Source organism: Urocitellus parryii, chromosome 13 (genome assembly GCF_045843805.1).
Source record: "Urocitellus parryii isolate mUroPar1 chromosome 13, mUroPar1.hap1, whole genome shotgun sequence".
Lineage (NCBI taxonomy): Eukaryota > Metazoa > Chordata > Mammalia > Rodentia > Sciuridae > Urocitellus > Urocitellus parryii.
The window spans coordinates 8,528,000-8,547,384 of record NC_135543.1 but is presented as its reverse complement, the minus strand read 5'-3'; the positions used below and the strand labels follow the sequence as shown (position 1 = coordinate 8,547,384).

Sequence of the window (19,385 nt, the reverse complement as noted above, 5' to 3'; positions counted from 1 at the left end):
GTTCCTGGATTATACTGGCGAGTATTTTTAAATTCAAAATGCTTTGGACCAGAAATGTTTTTAACTCCAGATTTTTTTTTCAAATGTTAGGGGAAAAATCTCTCTCTCTCTCTCTCTCTCTCTCTCTCTCTCTATATATATATATATATATATATATATATATATATATATACACCTTGGGGATGGAATCTGAGCCTAAGCATGATAATTAAATTTATATTTCATATATACCTTATATCCAAAGCCTAAAAGTAAGTTTATATAATTTTAAAAATAATTTTATCATGAAATAAATTTAATGGTGTGGAATTTTCCACTGTGGTCTCAAAAAGTTTCAGGTTATGAAGAATTTCAGACTTTGGATTTTTCAGATTAGGGATGTTTAACCTGTAAAAGGTGCTCAACAAATGCTCATTGAATGGATGAGGAAAAGATAAAGCAGATAATAAAGGAAGGGAGCCTTCTATTTTAACCTTTATGAGGTTAGGGGGGAAAGTCAAAATGGAGGGAGGATATTGCTTTCTAGATTCATTTGGAATGTGGTTTGATGTCTTCTGTAGTTGACTGCATCCATTGGTCATCATCATGATTTGAATGTTTGTGCCCCCCCCCCGCCCATTCATACCCTGAATTCCTAACCCCAAGGTGAAGCAGTTAGGGATAGGCCTTTTGGAGGTAATTAGGTCATTAGGGTAGGGTCCTCAAGAATGAGAATAGTGCCCTTATAAAGAACTCTCCAGAGAGCTAGCTCTTCTCATCTACCTTGTTAGCTTTCAGGGAGAAACTACCATCCATGCAACAGAAATCAGGCCCTCATTGGACACCATGCACACTGCATCTCAATCTTGCACTTGTTAATCTTCTGTTCTTATAAAGTGCCAAGTTTATGGTATTTTGTTACAGCAGCCTGAGAGACTGAGGTTGTTTTTAATATGGATAGATAAGGGTAATGTTTTAGGGATAAGAATATCAAAAAACTAACAAGTAGACAAGTAAGTAATAAAGATAAGCCTCATTTTCATACAATAACTCTACTTTCAGTGGTTAATTGAATAAATTCCGTGGTCTCTACATCTCATTGAATTTGATACTTCTTTAATAGAGTAAGATTTTTCTCTCAAATACTACTAGAAATCCTTCTGTATTTTAAATATTTAAAGCAGTGCAGAAAGTTGTTAATTAGATAATTTCTATACATTTATGAATCAGTAAAACTTTGATTTATTTTTCATTGTGGTACGTACAGATGGGGTGGCTTTTGGAACAATTATTTTTAACAGTGATACACAATATTGGTTTTCATTTTTAATATTGATTTGTTCAAGTTCAAAACAGCTGTTCTGGAATGGAGTATTATAGCCCAAGGGATTTTTTTTTCTGTGTGTTTAGCAATGATTCAAATATCATAGAAAAGAGAAAAAAATTGAGTCTCTGATTTCAGTCTTTCTAGAAATCTCTACAATAGAAATTGCTTAGCTACGGAAATAAATAAGAGCAGTGATATATCAAAACAATTATTCTTCTGAAAACTTTTATCAACCAATGAGTGGAGGACACCATTTGGACATGAAAGGGGACAGAGGGGAAAACTCAGGCCAAAAGGGAAAGGAAGAAAAGCTACATAATAGATATACTTCTGCAGTAAATGCTGAAAAGTAATGGGAGGTGCATAAGTAACTATTAAAATCTGTTTTTCTTCAGATTGACTATCATCAGTGGGTATTTATAGTAAATTTCATGGAGGCTTTATGGTTCTAGGTGTCTTGTGAGTGAGTACCTCACCCTTCAGATCTCATTACCCAGCACATCAATCTTATGAGGTGATGTGATGGTGAACTTCAGGAGCCAATTTGTTCCCAGTCTTTTGAGGAAACACTGGTCTGAGTATGTGTGTGTGTGAGTGTGTGTGTGTGTGTGTGTGTGTGTGTGTGTGTGTGCTGTGGATGAGATGGACATTTCATTGATGGACTGAGTAGAGCAGATTACCCTCCCTAATGTGGGTGAGTCTTTTCCAATCAATTGAAGACCTAAAAAAAAAAAACAAAACAAAAAAAAAAAAAACACTAAACTGAAGACTGAGAACGTGGCCAGGACTGCGGGAGCTGGGGCATCAATCTTTGAATGTTCAGACGTGGGGTGTGTTATGGTTTGGATATGAGGTCTTCCCCCAAAGCTTCTCTGTTCAGGATGGAATATTCATAGGTGAAATGATTAGGTTATGGAGCTGTAACCTTGTCAGTGGATCAATCCATTTCATGAGTTAATAATTTTAATGGATCAAGTGTGTGGTGACTGTAGGTAGGTGGGGCATGGCTGGAGGAGTTAGGTGCTGGGGGTGGGTTTTAAGGTTTATATTTTGTTCCTGGAGTCTCCATCCGTCATTCTGCTGCCTGATGGACAGGACCTGAGCAGTTTTCCTCCCCACACCCTTCTGCCATGACGTTCTTCCTCCCCTCAGGCTCAGAGCAATGGAGTAAGCCGACCACGGACTGAACTAATGAAACTGTAAGCCCCCAATACGCTTTTCCTCCTCCATGCTGTTCTTTTTGTAAAAATTCATTTATTTATTTTAAGTTTTGTTATGCATAACAGCAGAATGCACTTCAATTCATAGCACACAGAGAGAGCACAATTTTTCATTTTTCTGGTTGTACACAAAGTAGAGTCACACCATTCGTGTCTTCATACATGTACTTAGGGTAATGCTCTCCATCTCATTCCACCATCTTTCCTACCTGTGCCCCTTCCTTTCCCCTCCCACCCCTTTGCCCTGTCCAAACTTCCTCCATTCCTCCCATGCTGCCCCCACCTCCATTAGGGATCACATTCACAAATCAGAGAAGCATTTGGCCTTTGTTTTTGGGGGATTGGATTACTTCGCTTAGCATGATATTCTCCAACTCCATATATTTACCTGTAATGCCATGATTTTATTCTCTTTTAATGCTGAGACATGTAAAGAATTCCATGCTGTTCTTACTGGATATTTTGGTCACAGCAATGAAAGCTGACTAGCACAGTCTGAAACATCAAATATTATGAAATATCCAGCTTGATGGCTACAGAAATCTTCATAGTCTCCAAATTTTGTAAGCCAATTCATTATTTCTCTCTCTCTCTCACCTTCCTTCCTCCCCTTCTTCTTCCTGCCTCCCTCCCACTGTCATATGTATGTATGAATATATGTATATATATACATATTTATTCATTCTCTTTAGAGAATTGTATTATAGACTGTATCATATACATTTAAAAAAAACTGTGACAGCAGGAAACAGAGTCATAAAGTGACATGCCCAAGGCAAATGGCTGAGTTAAAATTAAACAACACTACTTTGACCACCATGAGACACTACTTTATACCACCAAAAATTAAATAAACATTTTAAGTATTAATTTATCTTATAGTTTTGTAATTAATTTATTTGCTTATTCTTAGAAACATAATTTTTCTATCCTAGGATACTAAGCAATGATATATATATATATATATATATATATATATATATATATATATAGAGAGAGAGAGAGAGAGAGAGAGATGTCTTCTATGCTGTGAATACATAAGGAGGCAATGTGTGATTATGGGAAAACTTCATTTTTCAAAAAATAATTTTAAAAACCTTTAACCACATTATTATTTCAGTAATAAAAATCATTAAGTGTCCTGAAAGAACCAATCATAATTTGCACTGCAAGAATGGACTTTGCATTCTTCACTTTATAAAATTTGAATTAGAGGCATTTGAAAAAAAAAATGCAAATAAACAAAAAAATTTTGTCACACAAATATTGTAAATTCCTGTATTGTGACACAAAAGAAAGCAAATGACCAGTTCCAGAACATTCCAGCATTTCTTTGGGCCATGACTTTATTTACATGATCCTTCTCCTAAGCAAGTTTGATTGTTCTCATTTGCTTAATCTTCAAGCTCCAAATGCTGGTGGAGAAATGAGCCAAGACAGTGGCAACTGGTGGTGAAATATCCTGTTGTTGTTCTCCTCACATCAAGCCCTGCATTTAAGCAGATTGATTCTTTCTACTCTATTCATTGATTTATTTCTAGAATCGAAAGTGGTCTATGGTAACATTAGATATAAATTGGGTAAATGAATGACACATTTAATCCATTTATTCGATTTAGTTCCTTAGTAAACCCAGAATCTCACCATTATTTCAAGCATGTATTTTATTTTAGGGTTTTCCTTTCTATCTAGTACAAAAAGCTAATTGTTAATCTTACAAGCCTGATAAAGGGATTGCCTCATTTTCAAGAGAAGCCAAAGAACATTAATCCTTTACATGCAGCAAATTGAGCATAGACATGTCCCTGTACTTTCTCTTCAAAACTGCAGAGTAACAGGAATAGGAAATAGCAGGACTAAGGTAGGATTGAATAGCATTGGTTGAAAATGTGTTCAAGAAGTTTTCAACCACTGATCCCTTTCTTCCTCTTATGGAGCCAGCCAGTGATTATGCTTGACCTTCTATAGAGGAAGACTGGAAGTTACAGAAACTGTAAACAATGGAACTAAATTTTCAAAACTCTGAAGGAAAATGATTTACATCTTAGAATTCTGTTTGCATCTAATATCCAATAAAATATAGAACAAAGCACTTTAATACATACAAAATCTCAAAAAAATACCATTTATGGTAATCTCTTTCTAGTTCACAAAATAACCTAAGAAATATAAGAGAGAATTGAATTAAATAAGAAGGAGTAGAACAGTGTTTTGAGGATTCTGGGGAAACTCAATGTCAAGTGAATGTCATCTATAAATGATATCCACAAATTGCTTTCTGGGATCACGGGTATTTCTAGGAAATTTTTACTTCCATGTGGAATGTTCCATATTATTGAAAACTATGCAAAGGATAATCTAAGGTACTGTGTAAGTTCAGTAAGTTAAAAATATATAACAAAATACCTACAATTTAGTATACTGCATAGAGCATCTGTAAGTTTTTCTTTACAACATTCAGACAGACTATGTACCATGTTCTCTGTTAAGATGTTAGAATTGGCCTGTGTGGGGGATTTGGAAAGAGGAAAGTGGAAAGTAAACTTTTCATTGAAGACTTTTCACACTATTTCAAAAATTAAAAGGTGCCACATTTATATGAATATAAATACATGTTTCTGTTATTCATTACTATAGTTGACCTTGAAAAGAACCTGTTTCCTTCCTATATAATTCTTTAAATTAGGTCTCCTGAATAAATTTCTGAATGAATGAGGAAATGCATCTAAGACTATGCATATTTTTGTGACATTTGAAATGTATCATTAAACTAATTTCAAAAAATTTATTCCCATTTATATATCAAGGATCAGTATAATAGTTTTCATAGATGACATATCATAGCCCATAGTGCCATATTGTGTGTTGAAGCCATTGTCAGGAGTAGATGGGTCTTCACTTGAAGAGAAGTGTGATATTATACAAATCACACACAAACATTAAATGTTCAGCAGCATCATACTATTATTTTTAAAATAAATTATATTTTAAATTTTTGTTATTAATATATTATCTGATAATCAATCTGAGACAGGGTATCGCTTTCTTCATTCATACCAAGTTTTGGAAAGAAGATATAACTAATTTGTAACAAATAGTAAATAAGAATGAAATTCTAAAATCCTCAGGGGAGTATAAAGGGTAAGAAGTAGTAAACCCATAATATGTGTACAAGTATCGAGGAATACTTTTTTCCATATACAATAGAAATGTAAGAAGACCTATCATTAGCATATATTCCTGTGACGTGACTATAGAAAGCACGATTCTAAAAACAATAAAAGAGTGATCCGAACCTACAGTCAAAATCAGTTTTAAAATAGAAGAAAGCCTTCTGTTGAAGGCTTTAACTTTCTTATGTAAAAACCTAAATTATTTTATAAGCTTAAAAATATCCCCAACATATGCTTTAAGATACTTGCATCATTTTACATTTTCAATGCTTGTTTTTTCTGATAAAACAAATGTTTTCATTTTTTCCCTGGGTCCTTAGAAAATCTTGTTCTGGGAAAAAATTTCAGGTAGCTAATAACATATCTCAAAGATATGACACTTAATTGTTGTCCCTTATAATACTGTAATCTTATTCATTGATCAGGAGAATTCATAATGTCCTGTTTATTGTATCTTTATTATTTAATCTGATACTGATTTCACAAGGACCCCCACAAATTGTTTCTATTCTCTAATAATCTGCTCATAGAAGCTCATCATTTTCCTGCTGCTCAGTGCCAGCTGTTGTTGTTGTCATTGTTATGGCACTGTGACTTTTATAAGGCTATCTGATAGTCCTGGTCACTTTCCTGTACTGGTCCTACACTGCCTCTCCTCTGGGTCAGCAGCCTGCTCTCTTCATGTCCCTACATGTCATTCACCCTGGTTTCCATCCAGCCCGTCCCTTTATTTGACCTGGTGGGAAGCACTGGAGGCAGGGAAGAAGGGAAGAGTGGAGGCCCCTCCTTCTCCCATCCATTTTACTCTGGGAGGTGACCAGGTGGGGACAGAGCATTGGGGTGGGGAGCCAAAGTAAAACAGGTATTCTGGGCAACTCCAAGGACACTTGTCTGCTTCCAGACGAGTACCACTTAAACTTTTCTCACAAATGATTTTGAATTCTGGTCATATGTAATCACCCGAAACAAAATTTCAAATAGCACTCAAGTTTATCCTTTGACCTTTATCAGATCTTCTGGGGAATTCTTTCCTCTCCCATAAATGTCTAGAACTTTTCTGTAAAAGGTCAGGTGAGCAGAAGATTCTTACATAATCGATCCATAGACATTGACATTTGTTTTTGAATTTGGACAAATGTTCGTGTTGGACTCTGGCTCACTGACATATTTGAGTAATCGATCTTTTTAACGGACTCACACTTGAGAAATATTCTTCTTCTAGAAGAGAAAACTTCAACTACAGATATAAAGCCATACCTAAGTGCACCTTCAATGTTGTTATCAAAACTAAAATTATATTTTTTTAAAGCATCCTAAGCTTTTAACCTCACCAACTAAATAAAAACACATTAGTCATTATATATCTATACAGTACAGTGGGAAAGCATTTTTTTTTAATCAAGAATATTGTCTTGGGCTGGGGATGTGGCTCAAGCGGTAGTGCGCTCACCAGGCATGCACGGGGCGCTGGGTTCGATCCTCACCACCACATTAAAAAAAGTAAAATAAAGATGTTGTATCCACGGAAAGCTAAAAAATAAATATTTAAAAAATTCTCTCTATCTCTCTCTATAAAAAAAAAGAATGTCGTCTAATTCTGCAAGAATATAACTGAAATTTTGGAAGCAGGACTCTGGCACTGATGGTGAGAAGGTCAGCAATTCATGTTGCTGAGTAATAATCCACTGTGTATGTATACCATTTTTTTATTTATCTAATCATCTGCTGAAGAATACCTAGGCTGGATCTATACTTTCCCTCTCTATCATACACTCCTGCTCACTACTCTGTATCACAATTAAGATTCTTCCTACAGGAATGCAAGAACTGATGGCTGTGGACACCTATGGAGTCACTTTGGCTCCATAGGCGGTGACCTCTGTGACAGTATCGTTTCTTCCTCAATGTCTTGTGTTTCCGATAGACAGGAAAGTTAAGCCTAGGGCAGAGATCTCCAAACTCTGCTCCACTGACATGTTTTGGGTGCTTCCCCATGAACAGAGGACAGGTGGCAGTACTCTGGGCTTCTACCTTTGGGATGCCGGAGGACCTCTTCACCAAGAGTTTGCTAAATATCTCCTTCAGGAAAAACCATCCTGGGGGAGAGTTTTTGATGGACAAACTAGATTACACTGAGGTTAAATTTTATGGAGAATAATGAATGGATTACAAAGATGCCTTCCTGCTTCATATCCAGAGAAATACATTGATTCCTGTTAGTGAGGCCCAATGTGAACACTTGGTTAAGATGTGAGCTTCAGCTTTCTCAAATATAATACTGTACTCAATTTGAAATCAGTGAATGATTTGTAGGATAACCCTGAATGTTATTGAGTCCTTCAAAAACAGTATCCAATGATTTTGGCACTCATTGGTGATCTTTATGTGAAGTAATTAACATTATCATAATTGGTAGTTGCAACATTTCTAGTTCTACTAACATGTTACATTTAGTAACAAGCGTTCTCCTGCCTTCTTAAAATCATTTTTCATTATTTTTCTCTTTTTCTGTTGAGTAATGTTATAGACTTATGTAGTATGAATCTTTTCAATTTGTTATTAATGAACAATTATCTTCTGTGGTCTAATATTTGTGCCTCCAAAGTTCACAGGCTGAAATCCTACCACTTGAGGGATGGTTCCGGGGTGAGGCTTTTGGGAGGTGATTAGTTCAAGAGAGAAACGCCCTTATGACTGGGATTAGTATCCTTATGAACCCCCCAAAGTGCTGGCTGGTTCCGTCTGCTCTAAGACAACACAGGAAAAAGCTACCATCTATGGGGCAGACAGCAGACATTCACCAGATGTGAAACCTTCCTTGATCCTGGACTTTTCAATCTCTAGAATTGTGAGAAGTAATGTCCTATTGTTTTATAAACTACCCAGTTTGGGGTAGTTTGATATAGCTGCTTGAATGGAGTAAGAAATGGGCTTTCTTTTGGATTCTCAAATTGTTCCAAATATAGCCATCTGAAGCCCTTTTAAGTTGAAACTGTTTTTGTTATATTTACCAATTAATCATTGAGTGCTCAGTTGTTTTAGGCACAAGGATATTCTGGACTCATCTGTATTTCTTGCTTCAGGTCCGGAATCAAGTGTTTCTCTAAAGAGTGCTGGCTTATCTTATTGGAAATATTGGGTGCTAACCATCTTCATTTCCTTGATTTAATTTAATTCATGTTGGAGTGTGTTATTATTTTTCTCTGTCATGTGTTGGTTTTATGAGAAGTATTTTCAGAAGCTGAAAGATTTTCTCATTTTGTTTTCTGTTTTTAATAGCTTCTTATAGTTGCTGCATTCCTTTTTCTGTCATGATAAAGTAGTCCATCAATTTGCTTGGGTTGTCATTACAAAATGCCAGAGATTGGGTAGCTTAAGTGACCGACATCTACTTTGCAGCTCTGCAGGCTGGAGGTCCAATATCAAGGAGCCTGCAGAAGAGCTTCCTGCACTCCCTAAGCCCCCTCCCTGCTCCTTGCAGCAGGTGCTATCTCATCCTCTGGACCTCAGGCCTGATTCCTGTCTTTCTGGATGCACGGTGATACCACTTCTCTTGCAGGTAGTTCTCCCTCCTGTGTTTCACCTTCTATCCACTTCCCACTCACTGCTCCCAGGTGGTGTCCAGAAAATGTTCTGCTGCTCTTGGGCATTTATTTCCCCTCTAGGTACAAGTCACACTCCAAGTAGATTAAGTCTCTTCACTGGGTTTGCAGGTATGGACTACCAGTAATCTTATTTCTCGTTATTCTCAGTCTTCAGAGACTGTGGTGAAAGAGATTGAGATTTAGGCTCTGGTCTGGTTTAAACTATGTAGTTTCAAAAGGATACTGTGTTTTAAAAAAACAAAGTGAGTCATCTATGTTGATTACTGAATATAATTTAAGAAATGATTTATTTACTATTAGAAAACAGATATCTAAGTAGCTCATAGATCAAATAAAGAAATTTAATGGAATTTAGGACTGAAAGAAAAAAAAAAACATTGAAATGTTCAGGGATGCTACAGAGCTCAGGAACATCATATAAAATACCATCATTGTGTATATTAGCATGAGACAGTGCCTCTCACCCCTCAATTACAGGGAGTATAATTAACCTAGAACCCAGGTTGCTGCACCCTGAAACGGAGCCAACGAGACTTGGCTTTCCACAGGCTACTTCTAACCCAAGGAAGGTGGGCTAGCCCCGGGAGGTGCAAGTTCCTCTGACTCTAGACCTTGATGGCCTCACCTAGCTTTGCCTGGACTGCACCAAGTCTCAGAAGCTTCCACCCTTCCTTTGTCTCCTCCTTCCCTTTCTTCCATTCCTCCTAACCCAATGCCAGTCCCGAATGAATCAGTTGGACTTCTCTGCATGCCTCCCAGCTATCTCCCCACTGTTAGTCAGAGGCCTCCCCCTCCTGGATGTCTTGCTTTTGAAATCTCATTGTAGAGTTGCTGCTTGGAATACTCAGAATCACCAGATAACAAAGACAGAAAGGTTAATGAGCTAATAATAATCTACTTAAGAAGTTAGTAAAAAATGTCTGAAAAAATATCTAGAGCATGCTGAAAGAGGAAAATAAAGACAATGCTAGGAATGAATAAAAATACCAAAAAAAGTTTCACTAAAATAGCAAAGCCAGAAAATGGTTCTTTGGAAAAAGTCTTAAATGAAATTTAAGCAATGTTAACTAAGAAGCTATAATTAGAAAATATTAGTATCAAAAAAGAGATATCCTTTTATATAAAGCAGAGATTTAAAAGATAAGGAAACGCTATGAAGAGATGATGCTAATAAAAATAAATCTATGTGGAATAAATTATTGACCAGAAAAATAGAACTTATCCAATATAACTTATCTTTGCCTGAATACATTTATAGTAGTAAGTTAATTGAATTAAAAATTGGTAAATTAAAGCTTTATCCCAATAAAATTCCAACATTCTAATGCTTTATGGTTATGCTAAATAACTTATTGTAGATAATTACAATTGTATTCATATAGAACATAGAACATCTTCTAGAGTAGGGAAAAGAAGAAAAATATTTTCCAACTCTTTTCATTCTGTTAGTTCAACTGTAATACTGCATCCATAGAAGGATAATGAAAGAAAGTTACAGTTAAACTTACACAAAAACACAGGGCAAACTATTAATCAAGTACAGATAATATTAATATAAATCTAGTGAATTTTTAAAAAATTTCTTTGTCACAAGAATGGAAGCTATAATATAATATTCTATCATTTGTTATGTGTATCACCATACTCAACAGAGTAAAAGCAAAATCAATTATGTACTTATCTTAAAAGCACTTGCTGAGACAATTCATGATTATAGAGAAAAACACTTTAGCACATTTGGAATCAAAATGAACTTTTAAAGCCTGATGTAGAGTAGCAAATTTTAGATCAAATAATTTTATTTACTGTTGAAGTATTAGAAGCATGCTATCACTTTAATTTAAGCTGGTACTTTGAGTCCCAGCTATTTCAATAAAAGAAGACAAATAAATCATAAGAATTGGAAAGATGCAAAATTACAATTATCAAAGATGATGTAATTATCTATTTAGAAAGCACAAAGTCATCTCCAAAATATAATTTATAGTTTAGAGATGTTATTGGGTATAAGATCAATTATATGCATGTATTCAATAAAAAAAAGTGTGTGTGTGTGTATATATATATATATATATATATATATATATATATTTGTGTTTTTGTGCATGTGTGTATGTATGTATTTATGCATATATGAAATTCAATAGTATTTGTGTACCAATAGTTAAACCAAACAAATAACATATTAAACCCAGAATCAGAACACACACACATACAGAAAACTGATTTAGCAACAGAGTTGTCCTTGTTAACTCAGTGCTATGTAGTGAAACCAGTAAAAAGGGCTTACTTTAAAGATCAATGAAGTCAATTAACTTGTACAATTTTAATATCTTTTATGAATAAACAAATGTTGACATAAAATGCTTGTGTATTTCTGATTTAATTAACAAGGATATTCTAAATTTTTCATATGTTTTTTTGAAAGAGTTTGTTAATATATGTCTTTAGGGAAATTTCCCTCCAATCTCAGATCTTAGAAAAAAAAATGTTTAAAATGCAAAATTGGTATGCTGAGTCATTCTTGGCAAAGCTGTAAGATACAAGGTAATGAGTTACAGAATGCTCAGAATTTTGCCATTATTTCATTCTGTCTTGAAGCATCATCCTAAAGCTTTATTTCTCTTTGCTATCTTTTCTCCTACTACTTTCCCTTTGTAAATCAGTAGAAATAGTTTTCTTGTTCACAACTCAGTGTTAATAATTAACTTTGTATTTTATCTGAACCATGAGAGTAAATGTAATCAGACAATAATACTCCTATCTGAAATAGGTATCAATTCTTTAGAATAAAACACACATGGATTAGCATAAGACTGTCTCAGACTGTATCATCAGGTTCATATGCTTCAATTTCTTGGAGTGCTCAACAAAACCTCTGAGAAGCCCTTTCTGACAACATTGGTGGCAAGATAGCTTGTCTATTTTTTTTAAATAAGTTTTTAGGAGAGATTTTTGAAACAAAGATTATATACTGCTCGTGCTTAATTGCAAAGTTCTTGTAATATATTCGTTTCCTAGTTCAGATCTGTCAAGCATTGTGTATTTGCTTTTCCTAGGAGTACAACACACTTGAGGTGATAGTTAGTGCTGGGTAAAATGAAGTCCACTTAGAGATTACCTGACATTAACTCTGGTTCCTATAATCATTCGAACAAATCTACATTTTGCAAGCTCCATTGTGTTTCACTTCCCCAGTTCTGTATGTACTGATTGTGTAAAATTTCACACTTTCCATGTTAATCAGAGATCCACTGTAGCACATCACTGTTCTGGACAAAAGCCCTACTTTCCTGATTGGTTTAGGTTGAGACTTTGCTCTTGTTGTTCTCTAATTCTCATGTTTAGGGATAATAGCATCCTGTTTATTTGTACTTTTCGCCTAGTTCCAGCCCTATGTGTAGATGATTATTAACTTCTACATGGAAATGGAGACGTTATTTGGGTATTAAATTTTGTAACATCACTTAGGTTTTGGAGATATGGCCTGATTGTTGCAAAATCAATGAAATAAAACACAAGTTAGTATTTTTACTTTGTGAAGTTGGTGAGTTTTATTTTTCTGAGCCTAGTCAAAGTCTCCATAAATGCACTTCACTTTGTTATCCTAAAGTATAACATACTGACTTATTTAGAGATAGATGTGCTTTTAAAAGTTTGTTTGTATTGCTTTTGATTCATGTTCAATATCAAATGCATTTTGGCCTCACTTTTATATTTAAAATCAGTACACATGTGTTTCAAACTAGTAAAGCAGTTTTTACTTTTACAAATTCTCCAAGGATTTAAAATGAAATTAAAGTAACTAAAATATATGAGATGTCACATATCACTTAAATCATTTATTGTGCTCTTGATTTTTGCTCAAAGAGGAAGAGAGATGCCACTGGGCTATATTTAACTATAGACAGCTTGGAAGTAGACTTTTCATTTTGAAGGGAGTTTCTGCAATTCTTATTTGTGATTCTAAAATATGCTTAGAGAAAGAAAGTTAAAAGATGCAGGGGGTGACTTCAATAATATGAATCAAATTACATTTGACTTGCCAGACTTTTGAATTGACAGAAACTTTCTCTCTGTTAAATTGTTTGCTGGCAGAAAGAGACAGAATAAAGAAGAAAAACCCTTAAACATGTCAAAACAAAGTCAAACGCAAACAAAACCTTTCTTATAGAGCAACCCAGTGAATAGAGAATATGGTGGTTACTGTTGTAAGAGGATATGCTTGCATCTATCTGTTAGCATCAAGTGCAGGAATATAATTGAAGAACTTTAGAGGAACTGTGCCTGGACTTCTGGCCCACCTTGGGACTGTCTGTTGATTCTTGGAGCCCCGCTGTTGCAGGATTATTGTTAGAATAAGGAATACCTACATAGCTCTTTATCAGGAGTCCAGTAAGAATGACAACCTCCTACTGCTAGGACACAGCAAAGCATCCTTCCTTTGGCCTCTTCCCTATAAAATCATATGTGCAATGAAGTCTTATGTCTGATTTATGAAATGAAATGAAAATTCTGAGTATTTGCTCATTCACTATTGGACATCCACATTGATCCTAACTAACTTCCTCCAGCCCACAGAATGCCATAGAGTTCATTTTCTTAGGATTTTTTTTCAGTTGGTCAGGATTGTTTACAAAATGATTGTCATTTGGATAAAGCTTGATTAAAAATTAATACACTATTTTGATCTGCCAGCATTTGAATTGACTATTGAGATGTTTTGTTCTTTAGAAAGCAAAGGTATCAAGCAAGAACCAACACTGGAAATCAAGTATAGATGAGTGTTTAGAAAATGCCCAATAGTCTATGCTTAGGAATGATCAAAACATCTCATTTTCACAACTCAAGTGATTGTTCGATCCACATTTCCTTTTAGTGAATTGGGGTCTCTTGTTCAATATGCTCACCTGATGTTCTGTGATTGGACAGGAAATTCAAACCTCTTTCTTGGCTGCTTTGCTTGTGAAGCTCTACCCTGGAATTTGTTTTCCTGCTGTTTTGACTTATACCTTAGACTTCTCTGATTGCCTTCTTTCATCACCCAGATGATGCAGCTCTTTCCCAGAGCATGCAGGAATTTTTCCTTTCTTAGAAACTATTCACGTTCTACTTATGCATTTATTTGTATTTTGAAAATGTTATGTTCAGTGTTTTTCTTTTAGTTTCTGATCTATAAAAGAGACTCAATAAATATTGGATAAAGAAATAGAAAGGCTGGATATTTATGTATTTTTTCACTGTTTAATATGTATAAAGATCACTAAATCAAGACTTATTTCAGTGCTTATAAGAATATACTTTTACATTAAAATGTTCAGATAAAATCTTTCAATAATTTCTATTGAATCATCTGAAATTCATATAACAGTAGAATATACTATTAGTTAAAATCATAGGGTTAGATTTAAAAAAATTCAGGATTTTCTCTTAGTCATTAGAAGAAAATTAGTGGGATGCCATTTCATTTTTAAAAAAATTCTTGGAATTTTCAAAAATAAACTATGAAAACATAAAATAGTATCTATTTTTTTTTTTCATTATTTTAACTTGCTTTTAGATGAATGCCCTTAAGATAATGGATTTTTCATGTGATTCTTTGGAGCGGCCGTCGGGGAACTTTCCCTAGGGATCCCGAGGCCGGGCCGCCTCAGTCTCTCCGGTACAGGCGCCCCCTGCGAGTTTCTGGTTGGAGACTGGTCACTTTGTCCTCGGGTCCCCGGCCCCCTTCCACAGCCGCCGAGCTGCGAGGGGACGGCCCCGGCTCCTGGGAGCCGCTCCACAGTGGCGTCGTGGCCGGATGGGCCGCCGCCCCCAGGGCGCTCTCGCCGGGTCCGCTGTGTCCACGGCTCCGTGTCCACGCAGCTCCGCGGGCTTTTCTGTAATCGCGGTTGAGTGCCGCGGCTCCGGGTTCCTTTGCCTCTCCCGAGGGAGGAGTGGCCCCCGGGGGAAGGCGGTGCCCAGGGCTGGGCGGCGCCTCCCTGCTCCGCCCTCGGCCTCCGCTCCGCCCTGCTCCGCCCTCGGCCTCCGCTCCGCCCTGCTCCGCCCTCGGCCTCCGCTCCGCCCTGCTCCGCCCTCGGCCTCCGCTCCGCCCTGCTCCGCCCTCGGCCTCCGCTCCGCCCTGCTCCGCCCTCGGCCTCCGCTCCGCCCTGCTCCGCCCTCGGCCTCCGCTCCGCCCTGCTCCGCCCTCGGCCTCCGCTCCGCCCTGCTCCGCCCTCGGCCTCCGCTCCGCCCTGCTCCGCCCTCGGCCTCCGCTCCGCCCTGCTCCGCCCTCGGCCTCCGCTCCGCCCTGCTCCGCCCTCTGCCTGCGTCCTGGGCCTCCGCCGGCCTGAGGTTCTGGGCAGGTTCTGCGGCACTCTTCACTACTGAGCTATCCCTGCTTCCAGTTGTGGGTCTTTGGATTTTCTGTCTTCATGGTTCAGTTTTTGCAGGTTACAGATGTCCGGAAATTAGCCCCTTCTTCTAGGCCCTCTGATGTGTTGACACACACACTTGCTCATAGTAGTCCCTAAGATCCTTTATCACTGGTACCACTTGAAAAATCTCTTTTCCTGTATGATTTTGCCTGATCAGGCCCGTTTTCTTCCTGTTATCCTGTCTAAGGATTCATCAACTTTGTTTATTTTTCTAAAACCAACTCTTGGTTTCACTTAGGTTTTGTGCTACCTTTTCTTTCCTTTTTTCCTTCAGTCTCTTTCATTTATTTGTGTTCTGATCATTATTATTTCTTTCCTTCCACTCTTTTTGAGTTCGGTTTGTTACTGCTTTTGTAGTTCCGTAAATTATGTTGTTGTTTATTTGTAATCTTTCTCTTTCTTTGCTGTAGTTGCTAATAGCTATAAACCTCCATCTTAATATGGCTTTTGGTGAATCTGATAGGTTTGGGTGTTTGATTTTTCCATTTTCATTAGTTTCAAGAAATTTTTGCATTTATATTTTGATTTCTTTATTGACTCATTGGTAAGTCAGGAGCTTGTTTATTTCATACACACACACACACACACACAATATTTAAATTTTACTATTGATTTCTAGTTTTATTTCATTGTGGCCATAGAACACATGCAATGTTTTGATTTGTTGTGAACCTGTTGAGACCAATTTTTTTTTTTTTTTTTTTTTGTCTATCCTGGAGCATGTTCCTTGTGCTGATTAGAAGAATATGAATTCTGGAGCTGCTGGATGCAGTGTTCTCTTAGGCCCATTTGGTGAATAGTGTCAGTTAACTCTGATGTTTGTTAATTTTTTTTAACTTAACCCTCTTATTTTTTTTTGTCTAGGTGTGTCTGTTGATGTGGGAGAGGTATTAAAATCCCCAAACATCATTATATTTGAGTCTACCTTTCCCTTTAGGTATAATTGCATTTGCTTTATTTAATTCTGTTATTGGGTACACATGTTTCTAATTATTATTTCCTCTTATTGAATTGATCCCGTTGTCATCATTATGTAGTGCTCTTGTTTTCTTTTACAGTTTTTGACTTTAAAGTCTATTTTATCTGCTGTAAATACAGCTACTCTTCCTTGCTTGCGATTTGCCTTTGTATGGAGACTCTTTTCACAACCTTTTATTTTAGTCCATGAGTGGCTCTTCTGGTAGAGTTTCTTATGGGAATGTATACTTGATTCTTTTTAAAATCCATTTGGCTGATCTATACCTTTCGACTTAGGAATTTATTTCATTCACATTTGAGGTAACTAAGCAAATGTTTACCACTTTCTAACCATTTTAATTGTTTTGTATTATTTTGTATATTATCTTTCCTTTCCATCTTATTCTTTATTTTGCAGCTTCATAGTTTTCTTCAGTGATAAGGTTGGATTCTTCTCCTTCTTTTGTATCCACTTTGCCAATGAGTATTTTTTAATATGATTTTATGATGGTAATTATCGTCCTTTCATTTCCAGATGTTGAACTTTCAGCATTTCTTATAGGGCCTGCCTAGTGATGATGAATTCCATCATTGGGAATGGGAATTTCGGGCAAAAAGTCAACAGTTTTTGTTTTTCCCTTCATACGTTTAATAGACAAATAAGGTCCAAAGTTAGTAACATGAGACAAGATGATAGGAATGTTTACATAGGGCCTTAGTCCAGGACTTTTGTATTTTTCTCAAGTTTTCAAACAAGTAGAATTTTCTTTTTAAAGTTCCTTAAATGGACATGTCCTGAACATTTTTTTTTTTTTTGTGTGTGTGTGTGTGTGTGTGTGTGTGTGTGTGTGATGGACATTGCTGTCCATCACATGCTGCTTCTTTGTGCTCTGTCTTTTGACAGTTACATGTGTCACATGCTGCTGTTTTGTGTTCTCTGTGTTTAGCTAGAGAGAATGCAGGCTGAAAATACATTGGAATGGGACAAGAGAGAGTTACTGGAAACTGAAAAACAAGGCCTGGAGAGAGAAAATAGAAGGCTAAAGGTCCAGGTGAAAGAAATGGAAGAGCTCCTGGACAGGAAAAGCAGCTTAAGTGAAAGCCTTCGAGGTCCTGATTTCAAGACATCCTACAGTGAACTACAGGAAAAGAACAAGGTAGGGCGCTCCGGGAAGCACCTATTCCCTCACCCTGTGCTCCCCTCTGGCGCCTGGGCCCTGCTGCCTTCACCAGTCCACGCTAAGTGTTAACTCCCCATTTGCCCTCTAATAAATGATGGCGTGAACTTTTCCTCATTTTGATAGATAGCAGTAATATTCAGATGAAACAGTGTGACGACTTTTGGATGAAGATGTTAAGAAATAACAAGTCTCTGAACAATTCCAAGAGTTTCCAAACAAAAGAAAAAAATGAAAGGAATTTTTTTTTTGTTTTACTTTTTCTAGTTATAGCTATGTAATTGGATTTCTTAAGCTATTGATCTTATTATCAATTAATATGCTTCTCCTTTAATTTGGAGCAACTATATAATAAGCATTTGTTGGTAGTTATTGAAAGTACTTACATAAACTTTTAAATTTATCTAAGGCTAACTCTTCTCTCTTTTTTCTTATAATTCTCAAAACCATGATTTTCAAATCAATTAAATGCACCATTTTGCCAGTAATTTTTACAGAAAGTAACATAAATGTGAAAACAAAGATTAAATTCAAAATTTGACTTAGAAAAACTTGGAAGGTTTTGAATGTGTTTTTAATCTTCAAAGTGATAGGCATATTTAGTGCTGCAGATGACAATTTCCTTCTTTTTGATAAATAATTTACAGATGTTTAAATGTACTTTCAGTGACAGAACTATAGTTAAAAATCTGTGTCATTTACTATCAATTTGCTACCAAATACATACTGCTATTTTTTCCTATTAAAACATCTATAGAATGTTAATGTTCAAATCTATTTTTCACTCAATTTTTTTAACAGTTTGAAAACCAAATGTATAAGTTCATGTTTTTGATTTATATAACTAATTCATACTCATACAAACTCTAAGAGCAAAGTGGTCAGAAAAATTTAATTTGATGTAACTGTTCAGTTCTTTTATGATTTTAGGGATGTATTGCAAATATAGTATTAAATTGCATTAGTATTTCATGACTTGACAATACAAATTTTTAAAGCCAAATGTCATAGTCAGTGATCATTAGTTTGTATGGTACAGAATCATGAACCATCTTAATGGCATGTGACATTCTGAAATACATATAACTAATAAATCTATACAGAATTATTTTGCAGATTTCTATTTCTAAAATCACACAATATTTTATCATTTATAGAATGTGGTTTTGTTATCCAAATTTTTCTTCCTATTTGATTCATTGAAAGAGGACAAGCATTTGTTCATGTTATTTTCTGTGTCAGCAACTGCTCTAGAGGGCTAATGGTAAGATGAATGGATCACTGTCCCTCTGCAGCATGAGCTTGGAGTTTACATAGAGACACACATACATAATTGATAATCAATGACTCATTGTGTTTATTGCTAAGAATGAAGTCTAACTGAAACATAGATGAAGAAGAAATTCATTCTATTTAATTGTGTTTAATTGTGACATCTTTCTAGTTATGCAGAAATGTCACAACATGAAACGTGCCAGTTAAGAAATATGAGGGCTAACAGGGACTCTTAGGAGGTGTCATAGGTGACGT

General features: G+C 36.0%; 1 protein-coding gene across 1 annotated transcript in view; it reads left to right on the top strand.

The window, feature by feature from the left end:
* Ccdc102b (coiled-coil domain containing 102B) overlaps window positions 1-19,385 on the top strand; it is a 280,080-nt gene that overhangs the window by 76,249 nt on the left and 184,446 nt on the right. Inside the window, exon 6 of the mRNA XM_026388692.2 lies at window positions 17,625-17,834. Coding sequence (XP_026244477.2) covers window positions 17,625-17,834 — 210 coding nt within the window. The remainder of the gene's footprint in view (window positions 1-17,624; window positions 17,835-19,385) is intronic.